The 16,542-nt window shown below is 53.7% G+C and overlaps 2 protein-coding genes and 1 long non-coding RNA gene across 5 annotated transcripts; 2 read left to right on the forward strand and 1 right to left on the reverse strand.

The window, feature by feature from the left end:
• The first annotated feature begins 173 nt into the window (after nt 1–173).
• Nucleotides 174–10,627, forward strand: C10H1orf43 (chromosome 10 C1orf43 homolog). Its single transcript, XM_059413861.1, has 7 exons — nt 174–477; nt 600–701; nt 4,115–4,232; nt 4,453–4,506; nt 5,119–5,285; nt 5,369–5,427; nt 9,803–10,627. The coding sequence occupies exons 1-7, from the start codon at nt 412–414 to the stop codon at nt 9,996–9,998; spliced, it is 762 nt and encodes a 253-aa protein (XP_059269844.1). The 5' UTR covers nt 174–411; the 3' UTR covers nt 9,999–10,627.
• LOC132025941 (uncharacterized) lies at nt 10,169–14,941 on the reverse strand. The gene is made up of 2 exons (XR_009406738.1): nt 14,851–14,941; nt 10,169–12,378 (listed from the first exon to the last, which is right to left on the reverse strand). It is a non-coding gene; the product is annotated as an uncharacterized LOC132025941 (long non-coding RNA).
• CFAP141 (cilia and flagella associated protein 141) lies at nt 10,701–16,464 on the forward strand. Of its 3 annotated transcripts, none has more exons than XM_059413863.1 (4): nt 10,701–11,331; nt 11,561–11,601; nt 15,083–15,212; nt 15,712–16,464. In XM_059413863.1, exons 1-4 carry the CDS (start codon nt 11,299–11,301, stop codon nt 15,811–15,813), a joined length of 306 nt encoding a protein of 101 aa, XP_059269846.1. In that variant the 5' UTR covers nt 10,701–11,298; the 3' UTR covers nt 15,814–16,464. The 3 variants fall into 3 exon arrangements, with proteins under 3 accessions (XP_059269846.1, XP_059269847.1, XP_059269845.1); XM_059413864.1 differs by having other exon boundaries at nt 10,701–11,313; XM_059413862.1 differs by lacking the exons at nt 10,701–11,331; nt 11,561–11,601 and having other exon boundaries at nt 14,851–15,212.
• Nucleotides 16,465–16,542: the final 78 nt, after the last annotated feature.

A 16,542-nucleotide genomic window follows, 5' to 3' on the forward strand; every position in this document is an offset into this window, starting at 1 on the left:
CTGCCTGCGTACCCCGGCACGTGACGCGAAAAGGGACGCGCACGCAAGCGTGCGCGCGCCCCTCTGCCACGAGCCGCCGCGCTGCGCTGCGGCTCCGGGCGTCCGCCCCACCCCCCGCCTCGGCCGCGTGACGCACTGGCTGCCTCCGCTTCCTGTTCCTGCGCGGCTCAGCGCCTCGGCGCGCGCAGCCCGCGGGGCCGGTGCGGGCCTCCGTCACGTGTTGGGGGGAGCGGGAGGCTTCCCGTCCGCCATGTTTTGGGGCCGGGTCAGCCTTGGTCTTTCCCCGTGAGGAAATGGCCGAGGGATTCCAGGGAGCCCAAGCGCCCGTGCGTCGGCCGAGCCCGGGCTGACGAGGCAGGGCGGCGGGTGACCCGGAGCGGTGCGCGGCCCGGAGGGGGGGCGGGCGCGGCCATGGCGTCCGGCAGTAACTGGCTGTCGGGGGTGAATGTCGTGCTGGTGATGGCCTACGGCAGCCTGGTGAGCGGACCCCCGCCCCGGCCCGCCCCCGCGCGCCCCTGGGAGCCCCGCGGGGGCCTTGGCGAGCGAGGCGAGCCGCGTGTCGGTACCGCTTCACTAAGGCGCCCTCCGCCCCCGGACAGGTGTTCGTGCTGCTGTTCATCTTCGTCAAGAGGCAGATCATGCGCTTCGCCATGAAGTCGCGGCGGGGCCCTCATGTCCCTGTGGGGCACAACGCCCCCAAGGTAGGCGCTCGCGGCCCGAGGCGGCCCGGGAGGGGGCTGCGGAGGCCGGGCGTCCCCGGCGCGGGCGGGCGGGACGCGGGGCGGGACGCGGGGCGCGGGGCGCGGGCCGGCGGCGGGTGCGGGCCGAGGCCCCGGGCCGAGCCGAGGCCCCGCGCGGCGTCTCGGGGCGACCGCCTCAGGTGCCCCCGCCCCGCCCCGCCCCGGCCCGGCCCGCCCGTCCGCTCTGCGGGAAGCCGGTCGAATCCGGGGCGAGGACCAGCGTCTGGTCTGCGCCCGGCTCTGCGCGCGCGAGTCCCGCGGGCGGACTTCGGACCTGTCCGCGCCGGCCGTCCTCGCTCGGGGCTCGCCCTGGGCGCGGCGTCTGGCTGCGGTCGGGCCGCAGGGGTGCGCGGCCGCCCTCGCCCTCCTCCCGGCGCAGGCGCGCCCCTGCCCGCCCGCGCCCTCGCGTCTCTCCGGGGACGGTGTCCCGCAGGCTGGATGGGTGTCCCCTTGGGTCGTGGCCGGTCTCCCCTCGACGGCGAGCGGCGGGCGGGCGGGTGTTGCGCACAGGGAAGGCAGGGCCGGTAGCGCGGGGCTGAGCGCCGCGGCCGCGCCCCCTCGGCTCCGCGCTCACTGCTCAGCCCCCGCTCCCGGCCGGGGTCGTCCGCGGACAACCGGCAGGAACGTGTTGTGGCCTGAAGCCGGGGCACGGCTGCTTCCACCGGCCTCGGTTCTCCCAGGGCCACCCGCCCTCCGGACGAGGGCGCGGGGCCGGCGTCCGGCAGCTCCCGGTCCGGCCCCGACTCGGAGGGGTGGAGGCGTCCCCGGACCCGATGAGATCCTTCCGCTTTGAAAGGCCTGCGCGGCGCCGGGGGAAGCGCCGGAGGGAGCCCCAGGTCCCCCGCACGGAGGCTGCGCCTGCGCCGGACCCGCGGGGCGCTGGGTCTTCGCGGTGCGGCTGCAGCGGCGGACGAGTGCCCGGGCGGTGTGGCCGAGGTGGTGACGTTGGAGAAGGAACTGCAGCCCCGACGCCGGAGCGGTGCTGACCGGGACGCATCCCGGAGTGCCGAACGGGTCAGCTCGGAGCCGAGCGACGCGGACGCGTGAACTCCCTGAAGCCCTGACCCAGGAGCGCCGGGGGTGGGGCTCAGGGGTTAAGCCTCTGCCTTGGGCTCGGCTCATGGTCTCAAGGCCTTGGGATCGAGCCCCGCGTCAGGCTCTCCGACCGGCGAGGAGCCTGTTCCGCCCCCACCCGCCCCGCCCCGCTCCTCTGCTTCTTTGTGGTTTCTGTCAAAGTCTTTTTTAATTTTTTATTTTACTTTATTTTTAAAGATTTTATTTATCCATTGGACAGACAGTGGTAGTAGTAGACACAAGTAGGCAGAGAGGGGGAAGCAGGCTCCCCGCCGCTGAGCAGAGAGCCAGATGCGGGGCTCCATCCCAGGACCCTGGGATCATGACCTGAGCCCTCCAGGTGCCCCGTAATTAAGTCTTTTTTTTTTTTTTTTTTAAGATTTTATTTATTTATTTATTTGACAGAGAGAGATCACAGGTAGGCAGAGAGGCAGGCAGAGAGAGAGGGGGAAGCAGGCTCCCCGCTGAGCAGAGAGCCCGATGCGGGACTCGATCCCAGGACCCTGAGATCATGACCTGAGCCGAAGGCAGCGGCTTAACCCACTGAGCCACCCAGGCGCCCTAAGTCTTTTTTTAAAAACCTTTTCGAATGAAAAAAATTACGAAGTTGAATGAATTTTAAAAACATGCTCGATGAAAAAAACGAGAAAGTCATTCGTAAAACTTTTGTTCCATTCGGTTTATATTAAATTCTGCAATAGGCAGAATTACATCAGTAGAAAGTACATAACTGTTGTCTGGAGCAGGGAAGGATAGGTTGACTGCAAAGGGATTGGACAGCATTTTGGGGTGATGGGAATGTTGAGTACCTTGGTTTTAACGGTGGTTGAGTGGGTGTATTCATCTGTCAGAATCATCAATACACACAAATTGGATGTGTTTTATCACGTGTAAGGTCAACCTGTCGCAATAAAGTATTTAAAAAAATTTTTAAAGATTTTACTTAGGTATTTATTTGACAGAGAGCGCACAAGCAAGGGGAGCAGCAGAGGGAGAGAGAAAAGCAAGCTCTCCGCTGAGCAGGGACTCGATCCCAGGATGGTGGAAACGTGACCTGAGCTGAAGGCAGACGCTTTACTGACTGAGCCACCCAGGCTCCCCAAGTATTTAAAATTTTAAAAGACAAGTTGCAGAGGAATTCAAAACATTTTTTCCATCTGTGTAAAGTTCAAAACCAGGCAAAGCTAAACATCTTGTTTAGGTTGATGTGATAAACAGTAAAGAAAAACGAGGTTGTTGGGACGCCTGGGTGGCTCAGTTGGTTAAGCAGCTGCCTTCGGCTCAGGTCATCATCCCGGCGTCCTGGGATCGAGTCCCACATCGGGCTCCTTGCTCCGCAGGGAGCCTGCTTCTCCCTCTGACTCTGCCTTCCACTCTGTCTGCCTGTGCTCGCTTTCGCTCGTGCTCTCTCTGACAAATAAATAAATAAAATCTAAAAAAAAAAAAAACTTTAAAAAGAAAAACCAGGTTGTTGACAAATTAACATTGGGGGTTGCATTCAATCAGGGTAGGCATGCAAGACTTTACAGCCGCTGGTAACATTATAGTTCATAAACAGGATAGTGGATGTAGGTGTTTATCTTAATGATTTTTATGATTACTTAAAATGTATGTAACACATATTCCATATATAATTCACCCTGGAAGTTTCTAAAATGGCAAGAAGTGGCACCTGGCTGTCTCAGTCAGTCAAGCCTCCAACTCTCAGCTCAGGTCTTGATCTCTGAGTTCAAGCCCACATTGGGCTGCATACTGGGTGTAGAGCCTACTTAAAAATAAAAAGTTACAAGAAGAAAATCTGTTGGGGCTCTGGAACCCTCATAAGTAAGAGATGAGCTTGGAACTATTAACAGTGGTTGCTTCTGGGTACATGGGGGCTGGCTTTAGAGCCTTTTGTGAATTTTACACCATGGATGTGAAGTACCTGCTTAAAAGAGTTAACGTAGGGGCGCTTGGGTGGCTCAGTGGGTTGAGCTCTGCCTTTGGCTCGGGTTGTGATCCCAGGGTCCTGGGATCTAGCCCCACATGGGGCTTTCTGCTCAGCGGGGAGCCTGCTTCCCCCTCTCTCTCTGCCTGCCTCTCTGCCTATTTGTGATTTCTCTCTCTTTCTGTGTCAAATAAATAAATACTAAAAAAAGAAGAAAGTTTTTTAGTCTTAACCTGGCAGTTTTATCAGCCTTATGAGCTTTTTTTTTCTGCTGCTTTTGTCTTAGTTGTTCACTTGCTCTGCCCCATTTCCAGGGTGATGGAAAGCAGAGTATAGGGTAAGTGATGGCATGTTCTTTTCTCTGTGTGAACAGGACTTAAAAGAGGAAATTGATATCCGGCTGTCCAGGGTTCAAGATATCAAGTATGAGCCTCAGCTCCTTGCAGATGGTGATGCAAGACTGCTACAGCTAGAAACCCAGGGAAATCAGAGTACGTGGTGTGCTCTTGGAGGATACTTCAGTGAGGAATCCTCCCAAGTTCAGAATTCCTTGCTCTCCAAGCTGTTAGCATAGCCCCTGGCAAAACCTTCACCTGTGGTCCCTCTGTTGCTGGGTACCTGTCCGATTCGGGGAAGCTGTTGATTAGCTTGCTGAAGTTTGGAAAGTCTTCTGAGGTTAATTAAGTCTGTGACCAGTCTCTCTCTCAACAGATTGCTACAACTATCTCTACAGGATGAAAGCGCTGGATGCCATCCGCGCCTCCGGTAAGGCCTGCCCAGCAGGATGGTCAGGACCCTGGAGGCTCACCTGGGGAAGAGGGAGGAAGCCCTCTCTGTATATATATTATATCCGGCCCTTTCTCTGATCTCCGGCTCGGAGGAATTTCCTAGAGTTTTGAGAGTACCAGGTTATCGTTTTGTCTGAGGAAGTGACAGAGGCACGTTACTTTCCAGTGAGTGCATTTGTTCATAGACCTTCGGCTTCATTGACGGGGTGGTGGTGACTGACTGCTTTTTCCACAAAAGACAGGTGACATATGCTTTTTTCAGTAAGACCAAGATAAATGGTTCTTGAGTTTTTTCTGTTCTGTGACCATTGTCAAATATGCTTCCTCTCTGATAAAACCTGGTTTGTATTTCAGAGCCAGGGGTGTAAATTGGATGGGGACAGTATTGTGAACCATTGACGTAGCTTACAGCTGTGTTCCCACCACCGGGTGACCACTCAGACCAGCTTTATACCTGTGGTCGTCTTCATTCTATTAGAATTCCCCCAAACTCAGTCAGTTTTTGGACCCATTTCTGAACTTGGGAGATTAACTAGAAACAACTGATAAGTGGGAGAAGTGTTAGCACTGTCGTCTGTTATCTGCGCAGAGATACCATTTCACGCTGAAGGCAGGCATCCCCGTTCCTTACTGGGCAAGAATTTCCGCTCCTACCTGCTAGATCTCCGGAACACTAGTACCCCTTTCAAGGGCGTGCGCAAGGCCCTCGTCGATACCTTGCTGGATGGCTATGAGACGGCCCGCTATGGGACAGGGGTAAGTGGGGTGGCCACTTTCTCCTTCAGGGAACTAAAGGAGTACCCCAGCCTGAGGGCCTCTTGCCCTTCCTCTTTGCTCAGGTCTTTGGCCAGAGTGAGTACCTGCGCTACCAGGAGGCCCTGAGCGAGCTGGCTACTGTGTAAGTGTGAAGGGGACTACGTTGGAGAGCCTGGTTGGAGAGGGCGGTCGAGCCCTTTATGGGGCACGACACCACGGTGATGGGTTGTCCGGTTCTGCCTTGCCCTCACATCTGAAAGCATGTGTTGCTCTACAAGCTTACAGAGGGAGAACCTCTCCTACTTTTGTGCCCCTCCCCCTCAGTTTTTTTTAGTCCAGGTGAGTAAAATGTCAGAAGTGGTGTAGCATTGCTATCAATAAAGGGAATGAGGTTTTTCAGTATAGAGATTTCCTTCTCTTCCAGGGTTCCAGTGTCATCCTTACATGTCTTAGTCTGATAAAAGTAACAGTTAAGCGCCATCCTTTTTTTCTTTTTTTTTTTTTTAAGATTTTATTTATTTATTTGACAGACAGAGATCACAAGTAGGCAGAGAGGCAGGCAGAGAGAGAGGAGGAAGCAGGCTCCCCGCAGAGCAGAGAGCCTGTTGCAGGGCTCGATCCCAGGACCCTGAGATCATGACCCGAGCCGAAGGCAGATGTTTAACCCACTGAGCCACCCAGGTGCCCCAGTGCCATCCACTTTTATAAGAACTTAGATGACTAGGAACTTTGTCTGAAACTAAGGGCATGACTGTAGTTGTAGATGTTGAGTGTGATACTGGAATCCCGACTTCTGTCTGGCGTCTTTTTTTTTTTTTTTTTCTTCTTTTTTTTTCTTCTTTTTTTTCTTTAAGATTTTATTTATTTGACAGATCACAAGTAGGCAGAGAGGCAGGCAGAGAGAGAGGAAAGGAAGCAGGCTCCCTACTGAGCAGAGCGTCCCATGCAGGGCTCTATGTGGGGCTCCATCCCAGGACCCTGGGAACATGACCTGAGCCGAAGGCAGAGGCCCTGACCCACTGAGCCACCCAGGCGCCCTGTCTGGCATCGTTTTACATGTGCACTAACGTAGCTTCATTGTATTGTTCATGCAAATGTTGAGAGAGTGAAGAGGGAAAGCCAGTGTAGAGTAAAATCTTATTGGCATTGAGAAGAGCCACCTCTTGTCTTCTGTTGTGTTGAAAGCACATACGGTTTTTTCTCAGAAGATAAGGGGTGTCTGTCCCTTCTTGTTTCTGTCCTTAAAAATAAACTACCTTTTTCCAAACACAAAGGGTCTAGTACACACTGCTCAGAGCGGGAGTGAAACTGCAGGGGACAGGGTGAGATGGGTGCTTAGTCTGGAAGTCAGGGGGCGTGTTGAAACTGCAGTCTTTGAAAGACAAGTACCTTATGGTTCTACTCATCTGAGGTTCCGAGAGTCATCGAATTCATAAGGCTAGAAAGGACCTGGTGGGTACCAGGGGCTGGAGGGTTAGGGTTTAATGGGAACAGAGCACTGGTTTTGCTGCATGAAAGGAATGCTGGAGATGGGCTGTGGGTCGGCTGCACAGTGCTGCTTGACACTGCTCAACGGAAACATTTAAAAATGGCTATGACAGTAAATTTTGGGTGTATTTTACCACAGGTATGTTAAAAATTAAGTTCTTGGGGTGACTGACCGGCTCAGTAGACCATGTGACTCTTGATTGTGGGGTTGTGGGTTCAAGCCCCACATTGGGTGCAGTGATTATTTAAAAATAAAATGTTTTTTATTTTTTGAAGATTTTATTTATTTACTTGTCAGAGAGAGAGAGTGCGAGCGAGCACAGGCAGACGGTGGCAGGCAGAGGCAGAGGGAGAAGCAGGCTTCCTGCCAAGCTAGGAGCCCAATGTGAGACTCAATCCCAGGACACTGGGATCATGACCTGAGCCAAAGGCAGACACTTAATGACAGCCCCCCAGGCACCCCCAAAATAAAATCTTTTATTATTATTATTAATTAATTAATTTTCAACATAATAGTATTGTTTTGCACCACACCCAGTGCTCCAATGCAGTCCGTGCCCTCTAATACCCACCACCTGGTTCCCCCAACCTCCCACCCCTCACCGCTTCAAACTTCTCAGATAAAATAAAATCTTTTCAGAAATAAATGGGTATAGGGGTGCCTGGGTGGCTCAGTGGGTTAAGCCTCTACCTTCAGCTCAGGTCATGATTCCGGGGTCCTGGGATCGAGCCCCGCATCGGGCTCTCCGCTCAGTGGGGAGCCTGCTTCCCTCTCTTTCTCTGCCTGTCTCTCTGCCTACTTGTGATCTCTCCCTCTCTCTGTCAAGTAAACAAATCTTTCTTAAAAAAAGTGATAGTTGGGTGCAAGTCTGTTGGATTTTGGAGTCCATTCTCTTCATCACTCACTGCAACTTTCTCACTAAAACTAGCAATCAAGGACTGAATTTTTATTTTTTTTTTTATTATTTTAAAACATTTATTTGTTTGAACTCAAGACCCCAAGATCAAGAGTCAAGTGCTAGCTGCCTGGGTGGCAGTCAGTGGAGCATCTCTTGGTTTTGGCCTAGGTCATATCTTGGGAGTCCTGGGATCGAGCTCCGCATTGGGATCCATGCTCAGCTTGGGAGTATGCTTGAGATTCTCTTTTCCTTTCTCTCTGCCCCTCCCACTCATGCTGTTTTTCTAAACAAGAAAAAGAAAGTCACATGCTCCTCCAGCTGAGCCAGCCACGGGTACCCCTATTTATGCCTGAAGTGGGACTTGAACTCAAGACCCCAAGATTAAGAGTCGTTCTACTGCAGCTGCCAGATGCCCCACAAGGACAGAGATTTTTATTTACCTTGGTTTTTTAAATTTTTTTTATTTTATTTTTTTTTTAAGATTTATTTATTTATTTGACAGAGAGATGAGAGGCAGGCAGAGAGAGAGGAGGAAGCAGGCTCCCCGCTGAGCAGAGCGCCCGATTCGGGACTCAATCCCAGGACCCTGAGATCATGACCTGAGCCGAAGGCAGCGGCTTAACCCACTGAGCCACCCAGGCACCCTACCTTGGTTTTTTTAAAAATACTTTATTTTTATTTATTTATTTCACAGAGAAAGATAGCGCGCGTGCACGCACAAGCAGGAGTGGCAGGGAGAGGGAGAAGCTCCCACCAAGCAGGGAGCCCAATGCCGGACTTAAACCCAGGTCCCCGGGATCATGACCCGAGCTGAAGGCGGACGCCCAACGAACTGAGCCATCCAGGCACCCCTATTTTTTTATTTAAAGATTTCATTTATTTATTTGATAGATCACAAGTAGGCAGAGAGCAGGCAGAGAGAAGGGGAAGCAGGCTCCCTGCCAAGCAGTGTCTGATTCGGGGCTTGATCCCAGGACCCTGAGATCATGACCTGAGCTAAAGGCAGCAGCTCAACCCAGTAAGCCACCCAGGCACTCATTTCTTTCTTTCTCTTTCTTTCTTTCTTATTTATTTGTTTGTTTATATTTAAAGATTTTAGTTATTTATTTGACAGGCAGAGATCACAAGTAGGCAGAGAGGCAGGCAGAGAGAGAGGGGAAGCCGGCTCCCCGCTGAGCAGGGAGCCGGAAGTGGGGCTTGATCCCAAGACCCTGGGATCAGGACCTGAGTTGAAGGCAGTGGCTTTAAGCCACCCAGGTGCCCCTATTTTTTTATTTTTTAAAATATTTTATTTTTATTTGACAGAGATCACAAGTAGGAAGGCAGGCAGAGAGAGAGGGAAGCAGGCTCCCCGCTGAGCAGAGAGCCCGATGCGGGGCTCAATCCCAGGACCCTGAGATCATGACCTGAGCCGAAGGCAGAGGGTTAACCCACTGAGCCACCCAGGTGCCCCCCAACTCTGTCACTTGATAGCTTTGTGACCTCAGGCAAGGGGGGGCTCTTCGTTTCCTAACCTGGAAAATGAGGATGTTACATCACAGAGATACTGGGATATCAGTAAATTAGATGTTGGTAAAACACCAAATCTAATGTAACATGTCAGAAGTACTCAGTAGCTACTTGAGTTTCTTATTTTTTGTTCTTCAGTTTCCAAGGGACTGTTTTGGACTGGGAGTATGTTTGCAGCACACACACATTAGGGAAATCAGCAGAATTAAAATTTTTCTTCATAGTGAAATGAAAATGTTGAGCCAGAATCAGGGACTCAGTGGGAAAATTGGTTTCTCTGCTACTTCTAAGCTATCAGATGGGGTTTTAGTAACTAGTTTAGAAGGTAGGACAAGGGGGCACCTGGGTGGCTTAGTGGGTTAAAGCTGCTGCTGCTCAGGTCATGACTTCCAGAGTTCTGGGATCAAGCTCCATATCAGGTTCTTTGCTCGGCAGGGAGCCTGCTTCCTTCTGTCTCACTGCCTACTTGTGATCTCTGTCAAATAAATAAAGAGAGAAGGTAGGACAAGAACAGAGGTCATCTGCAGCTGCAGCTACATTTATAGAATGGATGAGCCTTAAAATTGTATTGTTGTGTTAGTCCTCATTCTCTCCTTAAGCTGCCCTCCCTCTGTGCTCCAGGGTCAAAGCGCGAAGTGGGAGTTCGCAACGACAGCACCAGTCGGCGGCCAAAGACTTGACCCAGTCTCCTGAAGTCTCGCCGGCGACCATCCAGGTGACATACCTCCCCTCCAGTCAGAAGAGTAAACGTGCCAAGCACTTCCTTGAACTGAAGAGCTTTAAGGACAACTATAACACCCTGGAAAGTACTCTGTGAGGGGCTGCCGCCGCCGCTGGGACTGCTTGTGCCGCTGGGGCCCCTGGCCTCAGGTCACATGGCTGGTGGGCCCGGGTCTGCTGACCTGCTACAGTGTCCAGAGCTCTTAGGGTTCATTCCTGGAGGATCCTTCTCCAGCTAGTTCTTAGAGCCCATTTCAGGAATTCAGGACTTTATTTTCCCTTGGTAGCACTTTTTTCTGGAGTTGAATTCAGATGTTTCCATCAATGTTTTCTTAAAAATGCTCACTTCATTTTTATTATAGTTCATCTGTTTTTTTCCCCCTTTTCCAAACTAGAAATAATGCTAAGAGTGAGAGTCGGGATGGTGTGGACTGGTGTCTTCCATGTCTGCCCCGTCCTACATAATTTCATGGGGACCATTTGGGTTTGAGACCTCTTCCTCTTTAGAGGCGGTTGAAAGATGAACGCACGCGGCTTCCCTGATATGCAAGGATCCGCCTTTGGGCTTTCTTTCCATGTTGTCTTGAATAAAGGGAGCGCTGGAGCCTAACCGAATCCCATGCCCCTACGCTTCCTGGGGATGCTGTGGGACAGGGAAGAAGTGTCAGACCAATGCACTGGTCTGACATTCTAGATTATTTAATAAAATGAACAATTTTAAAAGTATATGACTCATTTCTTTATAGTTTAAGATTTATTTGAAAGCAAGGCACAAGAAAAAGGAACACAAGCAGAGGGAATGGGAGAGGAGGAAGCAGGCTTCTCACTGAGCAGGGAGCCCGATGAGGGGCTCGATCCCAGGACCCTTGGATCATGACCTGAACGAAAGGCTGATGCTTAATGACTGAGCCACCCAGGTGCCCCTCCCCTTTTTTTCCCAAGACAGAATGAGCATGGGGGGGGGGGAGCAGACTCCCCACTGAGAGCAGAGCCCAAGGTGGGATTCAGTCTCCTGCCCCTGAGATCATGACCTGAACCGAGATCAAGTTAGATGCTTACCCTACTGAGCCACCCAGGTGGCCTGTAGTTACCTTTTAATGAAACAGGCACAGAATATGTCCTTTGGACTTAGGGTCATACTGGGACCCCACAGAAGAAACCTTTAGGAACTTTGGTCCTTGCTCCTAGAATTGCCTCTGTCACTGATAGAAGGCAGGAGAACCAGGATTCTCTTAAGCTCTCCGGGGCAACAGGCAAGGTGACCAATCAAGTCCTAGGCCTGGGGTGTGTTGTTGGAGGTGAAAGTGTTGCTAGGACTACTGAATCCTGGGTGACTGACCAGACAGAAGGGAGATCCTGCTTCACGTCCTGAGCCTGCGTCCCGCCAGCTTGTGGACATGTCTGTGAGAAAGGTGACAAAAGTCGAAGAGGTGCGCAGAGCTGGAAGGGGCTGGGTTGACCAGAGGCAGTTTCCTGAGGGGCCCCTGAGGTAACGGCTGGCTGCTGCATACCAGCTCTTCCCTGCATGTTTTCGTTGGTCTGTTCTGAACGGAGTAGCGCTCTGGCTCTCCCTCTCCTGTCAGAAGAGAGGTCCACGTGAAGGGTGCACGGGTGGGGTGCTGGACATCAAGCCAGACGAGCAACTTGCTTTTTTTGCAGGATTTTCAAAGGGTCCTGGGATTTAAGAAGATGGCAGACAGGTAATGTCTCTGTCCCTTCCCTCCCCCTCAACTTGATCTTGTCGCCCTCGTGTCCCCCTGCAGCCGCCTCTCAGATACCATGCTTGCCTGCACTCCTCAGGAAGGAACGGGCTGTGTGGGGGGCAGAAGCAGCCCTTCCCAGGGACAGCCTCCCAGTGCCCCCAGGGGGTGCTGCCCTCACAGTCCTTCATTATCCGTCTGCCTGTTGCCTGAAGGAAAAGGAGATGAAGTTTGTGTTCATTTTTTTAAGTAGAATGCAAGTATCTGTTGTGTTGATCACGTGGTAGGTGTGCGGTAAGTACGCCTTGAGTGAGGAGATGAGGCTGTACGTCTCTCCGTCACCTGGGAGCTTTTGGAAACACAGGTGCTCAGGTCTTAACCCGAAAGACTCTGACTGCGGTGGCCTGGGATCAGGTAGAAGAGGCCCATTTTTAAAGGTTTCACAGGTTATTAATATATAATCAATACCAGGAGCCAGCAAGGACATGAGGGAGCAAGTGCATGTCATTTTAGTGGGAGTCCAGACTCATGGAGTCTTTTTACAAAGACACGATGAAATCGATCAAAACTGAAGATCTCAAAATTCACATCTCAGAACCGGCAACTGTATGCCTGGCCGGCCTGACGCATGCGCCCCTGCGAGAGCTGGAGAAGGTGCCGGCACCAGGTGCTCCAGATGGCCTCGCTGGCAGAAGTGGGGAAGGGGGCACCCGGCGGGCTCAGTAGGTAGAGCAGGCAACTCTTGATCTCCAGGTGGGGAGTTGGGTGTAGAGATGACTTCAAAAGAAATAAACCACCAAAAATTAAAAAGTAGAAACTGTCGAGCTGGTAAAATTAGGACATAAACATACTAGCCAGCCTTTACACAGGAAAGAGCAAACCTCTATGAGCCGGTAGGAAAAGTCCAAACTGTTAAGTAATACAACTTATGTAAACATATGGATTCATAGTAAAAAGGTAATACTACTATACTTACTGGTATATGGTAGAAAAATTTTCAGGGCACCTGAGTGGCTCAGTGGGTTAAGCCCCTGCCTTCAGCTCAGGTCATGATCTCAGGGTCCTGGGATCGAGTCCTACATCGGGCTCTCTGCTCAGCGGGGAGCCTGCTTCCCCTCTTTTCTCTGCCTGCCTCTCTGCCCACTTGTGATCTCTGTCAGATAAGTAAAATCTTAAAAATTTTTAAAAATAAATAATTCTTTTTTTTTTTAAAGATTTTATTTATTTATTTGACAGAGAGAAATCACAAGTAGATGGAGAGGCAGGCAGAGAGAGAGAGAGAGGGAAGCAGGCTCCCTGCTGAGCAGAGAGCCCGATGCGGGACTCGATCCCAGGACCCTGAGATCATGACCTGAGCCGAAGGCAGCGGCTTAACCCACTGAGCCATCCAGGCGCCCCTAAAAATAAATAATTCTAAAAAAATCTTTAAGAGCCACCTGGGTGGCTCAGTTGGTTACATGTTGGACTCTGTTTTGGCTCGGGTTGAGATCTCAGGGTTCTGATGACGAGGGAACAGAAAAGAGGACTAAGCTCCCTCCGGTGGGGTCCGAGAAACTGCGCAGGCAGCGCTGGCGGCTCTGGAGGGAGGGAAGGAAAACAACCGGTTCCACTTTCACACCCGGGAGGATGGGAGTCTCCCTCAGTTTACAAATGCCTTAGTGATTTCCAAGAAAAAAGCATTATTATCAATAACCTAACTTCCAGGGGGAAACTCCCAACTGTCTTCCTGTTAATGGCTTGCTAGAGGGAGAAACCTAAACTAGACAAAGGGAGGCCTCCAGTATCTTGTGGGATCTCTTTAGCACATGAAAAACCTCCCTGAACTCCCAAGTATATCAACAGCCAGTCCTCAGACCCGCTCCACCACCCTTCCCGGCATTAATAAAGCCGCTTTTTGTGCCAGAGATACATCCTGAGTTCTGCCTTGGGAATTCTTTCTTGGGACGCCTGGGTGGCTCAGTCGTTAGAGCCTTGAGCCGCCCGGCTTAGGTCATGGTCCCAGAGTCCTGGGATCGAGTCCTGCATCAGGCTCCTTACTCTAGGGGAGCCTACTTCTCTCTCTCCCTCCACCTGCCGCTCTGCCTGCTTGTGCACGTGCTTTCTCTGTCTCTCTCTCTGACAAATAAGATCTTAAAAGAAAAAAAAAATTCTTTTTTGGCAGTTGGCTTCAGACTCACCAACATTCTGAAACTACATCAGGGAGCTCGACCCCCCGGGTCAGGCTGTGCACTCAGGATGGAATCTGCTTAAGATTCTCTCTCTCCTGGGCCACCTGGGTGGCTCAGTGGGTTAAGCCCCTGCCTTCTGCTCAGGTCATGATCTCAGGTCCTGGTATAGAGCCCCGTATCCAGCTCTCTGCTCAGCCGGGAGCCTGCTTCCTCTCTCTCTCTGCCTGCCTCTCTGCCTACTTGTGATCTGTCTGTGACAAATGAATAAATAAAATCTTAAAAAGATTTTCTCTCTCCTCCCTCTCTGCCCCTCCCCCATGAAATAAATTGAAAATAAAATATTAAAAAAAAATTTTCAACAGGGTTTACCCAAGCAGACCATGCGTGTATGTGTGTGTGCATGTGTGTGTGTGTGTGTGTGTGTAAGAAACAAATACTCCTTTTACGTGTTAGGGGTACCTGGGAGGGTTCAGTCTGTTGGGTGGCTGACTTTTGATTTGGGCTCTGGACCTGATCTCCAGGTCCTGGGATCAAGTCCCAAGTCAGGCTCTGTGCACAGCGTGGAGTCTGCTCATCCGTCTCACGCTGTTCCTACCCCTCCTCTCTCTCTCTCAAATAAATGAAGTCTTTAAAAAAAAAAAAAAAAAAAAAGCAATCTTGGCGATGCCTGGCTGGCACAGGTGGTGGCACGTCCACCTCTTGATTTTGGGGGCCTGAGCCCCACGCTGGGCATAGAGATCGCTTAAAAATAAAATCTAGGGCACCTGAGTGGCTCAGTGGGTTAAGCCGCTGCCTTCGGCTCAGGTCATGATCTTGGGGTCCTGGGATGGAGCCCCACATCGGGTTCTCTGCTCAGCAGGGAGCCTGCTTCCTCCTCTCTCTCTGCCTGCCTCTCTGTCTACTATGATCTCTGTCAAATAAATAAAATCTTTTTTAAAAAATCTAAAAAACAAAACCTTAGCAAATGATTCTAGAATGTGTCTAGCTAAGGTTGAGGATCAGGGTATAACAGAAGGTATCAATTCTTAGACAGGACTGATACCTGTGCCTGCCACTAAGTGACCCACCTTGGGCAGCTCACCTGAGCTTTGTTTCCCTGCGGCACAATGCAGATGCTGGTTTCTGTGACAGTCGTCTGTCGTGATGATTAAATGGCTCCTTCGACACATCCCAGGTTCCAAGTTAGCTCCGGTTACCCTTTCAAGGAGCTCGCCGTCCTGGGACACTGGCCTGGAGGCCCTGGGCCTCACCGAGGGGTTTGTGTCTCCACTCCCAACTAACCCATCCGGCTCCTACCTCTGTCCCTCGGGCAGGTGGCGAAACTCGCAGGCTCGCTGTCTGTGGCAGACGACGCTCAGCCAGAGGAGAAACCTGAACGCTACCGCGAGGTTGCAGGACACCCTGGGACAGGAGTTAGCGCTGGCCCACAGGCAACTCCTGACGGTGAGTTCTAGCGAGGGGGGCCGGAAGGCTCATCCGCCACTGCCCTGTGCCGATGCCCACGGGGCTCCTGGACTCTGAGCTGCCGCCAGCGCCTGCCCACCCTCTCTGCGCTGTTCCAGAGCCGCGACTCTTTCATTAACAGCCTCGTCGCGCTCAGCCGCAGGTGCACATTCTCAGGTCGCAGAGGGCGGGCTAGTCCTTGCTCCCCCCATCTCAGTGCCCAGCACCAGCCTCTGGGAGACGCCCTCCCCGGAGTCCCAGCTGCCGCAGGGTGTCCTCTCCGTACCCCGGGGCCCAGCAGAGCTCCCCGTTCGCGGGGCCCTCGGTGGCCGGCCGCTGAGCGCGGGGCTGTCACGGGGAGGGAGCGCGTGGGCTTCCCCGCCACGGGCGCGTCCACGCTGCTGCCCAGCCTTCTGGCACAGCTTCGTGCCCGTCGGCGAGGACGCAGCCGGAGAGCCAGCGGGGAGACAGGCCGGCCTCACCCCCGGCCCGCCCGCAGGCCCGTCGCGCGGCCCTGCGCGCGCTGCTGGAAGCGGAGCATCGCCGGTGGCGCCGGGAGCTGGGCGCGGGCGGCGGAGCGCGCGGCGCGGAGAGGCTCTGAGCGCGTCTGCAGCGGCGGAGCGCGCGGCGCGGACGGACGCGCGTCCCTCGGCCCCGAGTGCCCGGATCTCAACACTGTTCGTTCGTGGCCATAAACCCGAGAACGGCTCCGTGGGTCGTGCTTCCGCCTCAGGCCTCATTCTCTGGTCGCGTCCGTCTGGGACCCGCCGCGCGGCCGCGTGTCGGGGCGCCCGGGGCAGGTCTCTCTCCCCCGGACCCGCATTCCTACCTGCCCCCGCCGCAAACGGACAAGGCCCCGAGGTGTCACGGAGGCGAGGCCGGTGGGCCGGCGGGTGCGGGAAGCGAGGAGCCGTGAGGCTTGGGGGGACCGTCGGGCGCGTTCCCGCCGGAGGACCCAGCGCCCGCAGAGCTCCGCAGAGCGCCGGCCGGACACGCGCGTCCGGAGCCCCCGGCTCTGCTCACGAAGATCCAGTCTCCGGAAAACGACATCCCAGGCCTGGGAGCTCCCTGCTGCGCGGCCGGTGACGAGGGTGACGGGGGGCGCCGGGGGCGTCGGGGGCGACGGGTGAGGGGGCACCACCAGGCCCACTTCCCTGGCCCCTCACGTGCCGTCTGCATCCCCGCTGCCCCCTCGTGCTGTCCTCACGGACCCCGCGCCGCCCTCCGCCCCCGGGCTGTGCGCCCCGCAGGCCCCCCGCCGCCCCGCCCCGCCCCGGCCCCGCCCCCGCTGCCCGGCCCCGCCCCGGCCCGGCCCGGCCCCGCCCCCGCT

This window comes from Mustela nigripes, chromosome 10 (genome assembly GCF_022355385.1).
Source record: "Mustela nigripes isolate SB6536 chromosome 10, MUSNIG.SB6536, whole genome shotgun sequence".
Classification (NCBI taxonomy): Eukaryota; Metazoa; Chordata; class Mammalia; order Carnivora; family Mustelidae; genus Mustela; species Mustela nigripes.

Bases quoted from the DNA above. Each gene is read 5' to 3' on its own strand.
- CFAP141 (XM_059413862.1), top strand. From the start codon at position 14,913: ATGATTAAATGGCTCCTTCGACACATCCCAGGTTCCAAGTTAGCTCCG. The intron at 15,213-15,711 runs GTGAGTTCTAGC...GCCCGCCCGCAG, and splicing joins CCCACAGGCAACTCCTGACG to GCCCGTCGCGCGGCCCTGCG.
- C10H1orf43 (XM_059413861.1), top strand. From the start codon at position 412: ATGGCGTCCGGCAGTAACTGGCTGTCGGGGGTGAATGTCGTGCTGGTG. The intron at 702-4,114 runs GTAGGCGCTCGC...CTGTGTGAACAG, and splicing joins TGGGGCACAACGCCCCCAAG to GACTTAAAAGAGGAAATTGA. The intron at 4,507-5,118 runs GTAAGGCCTGCC...TTATCTGCGCAG, and splicing joins GGATGCCATCCGCGCCTCCG to AGATACCATTTCACGCTGAA.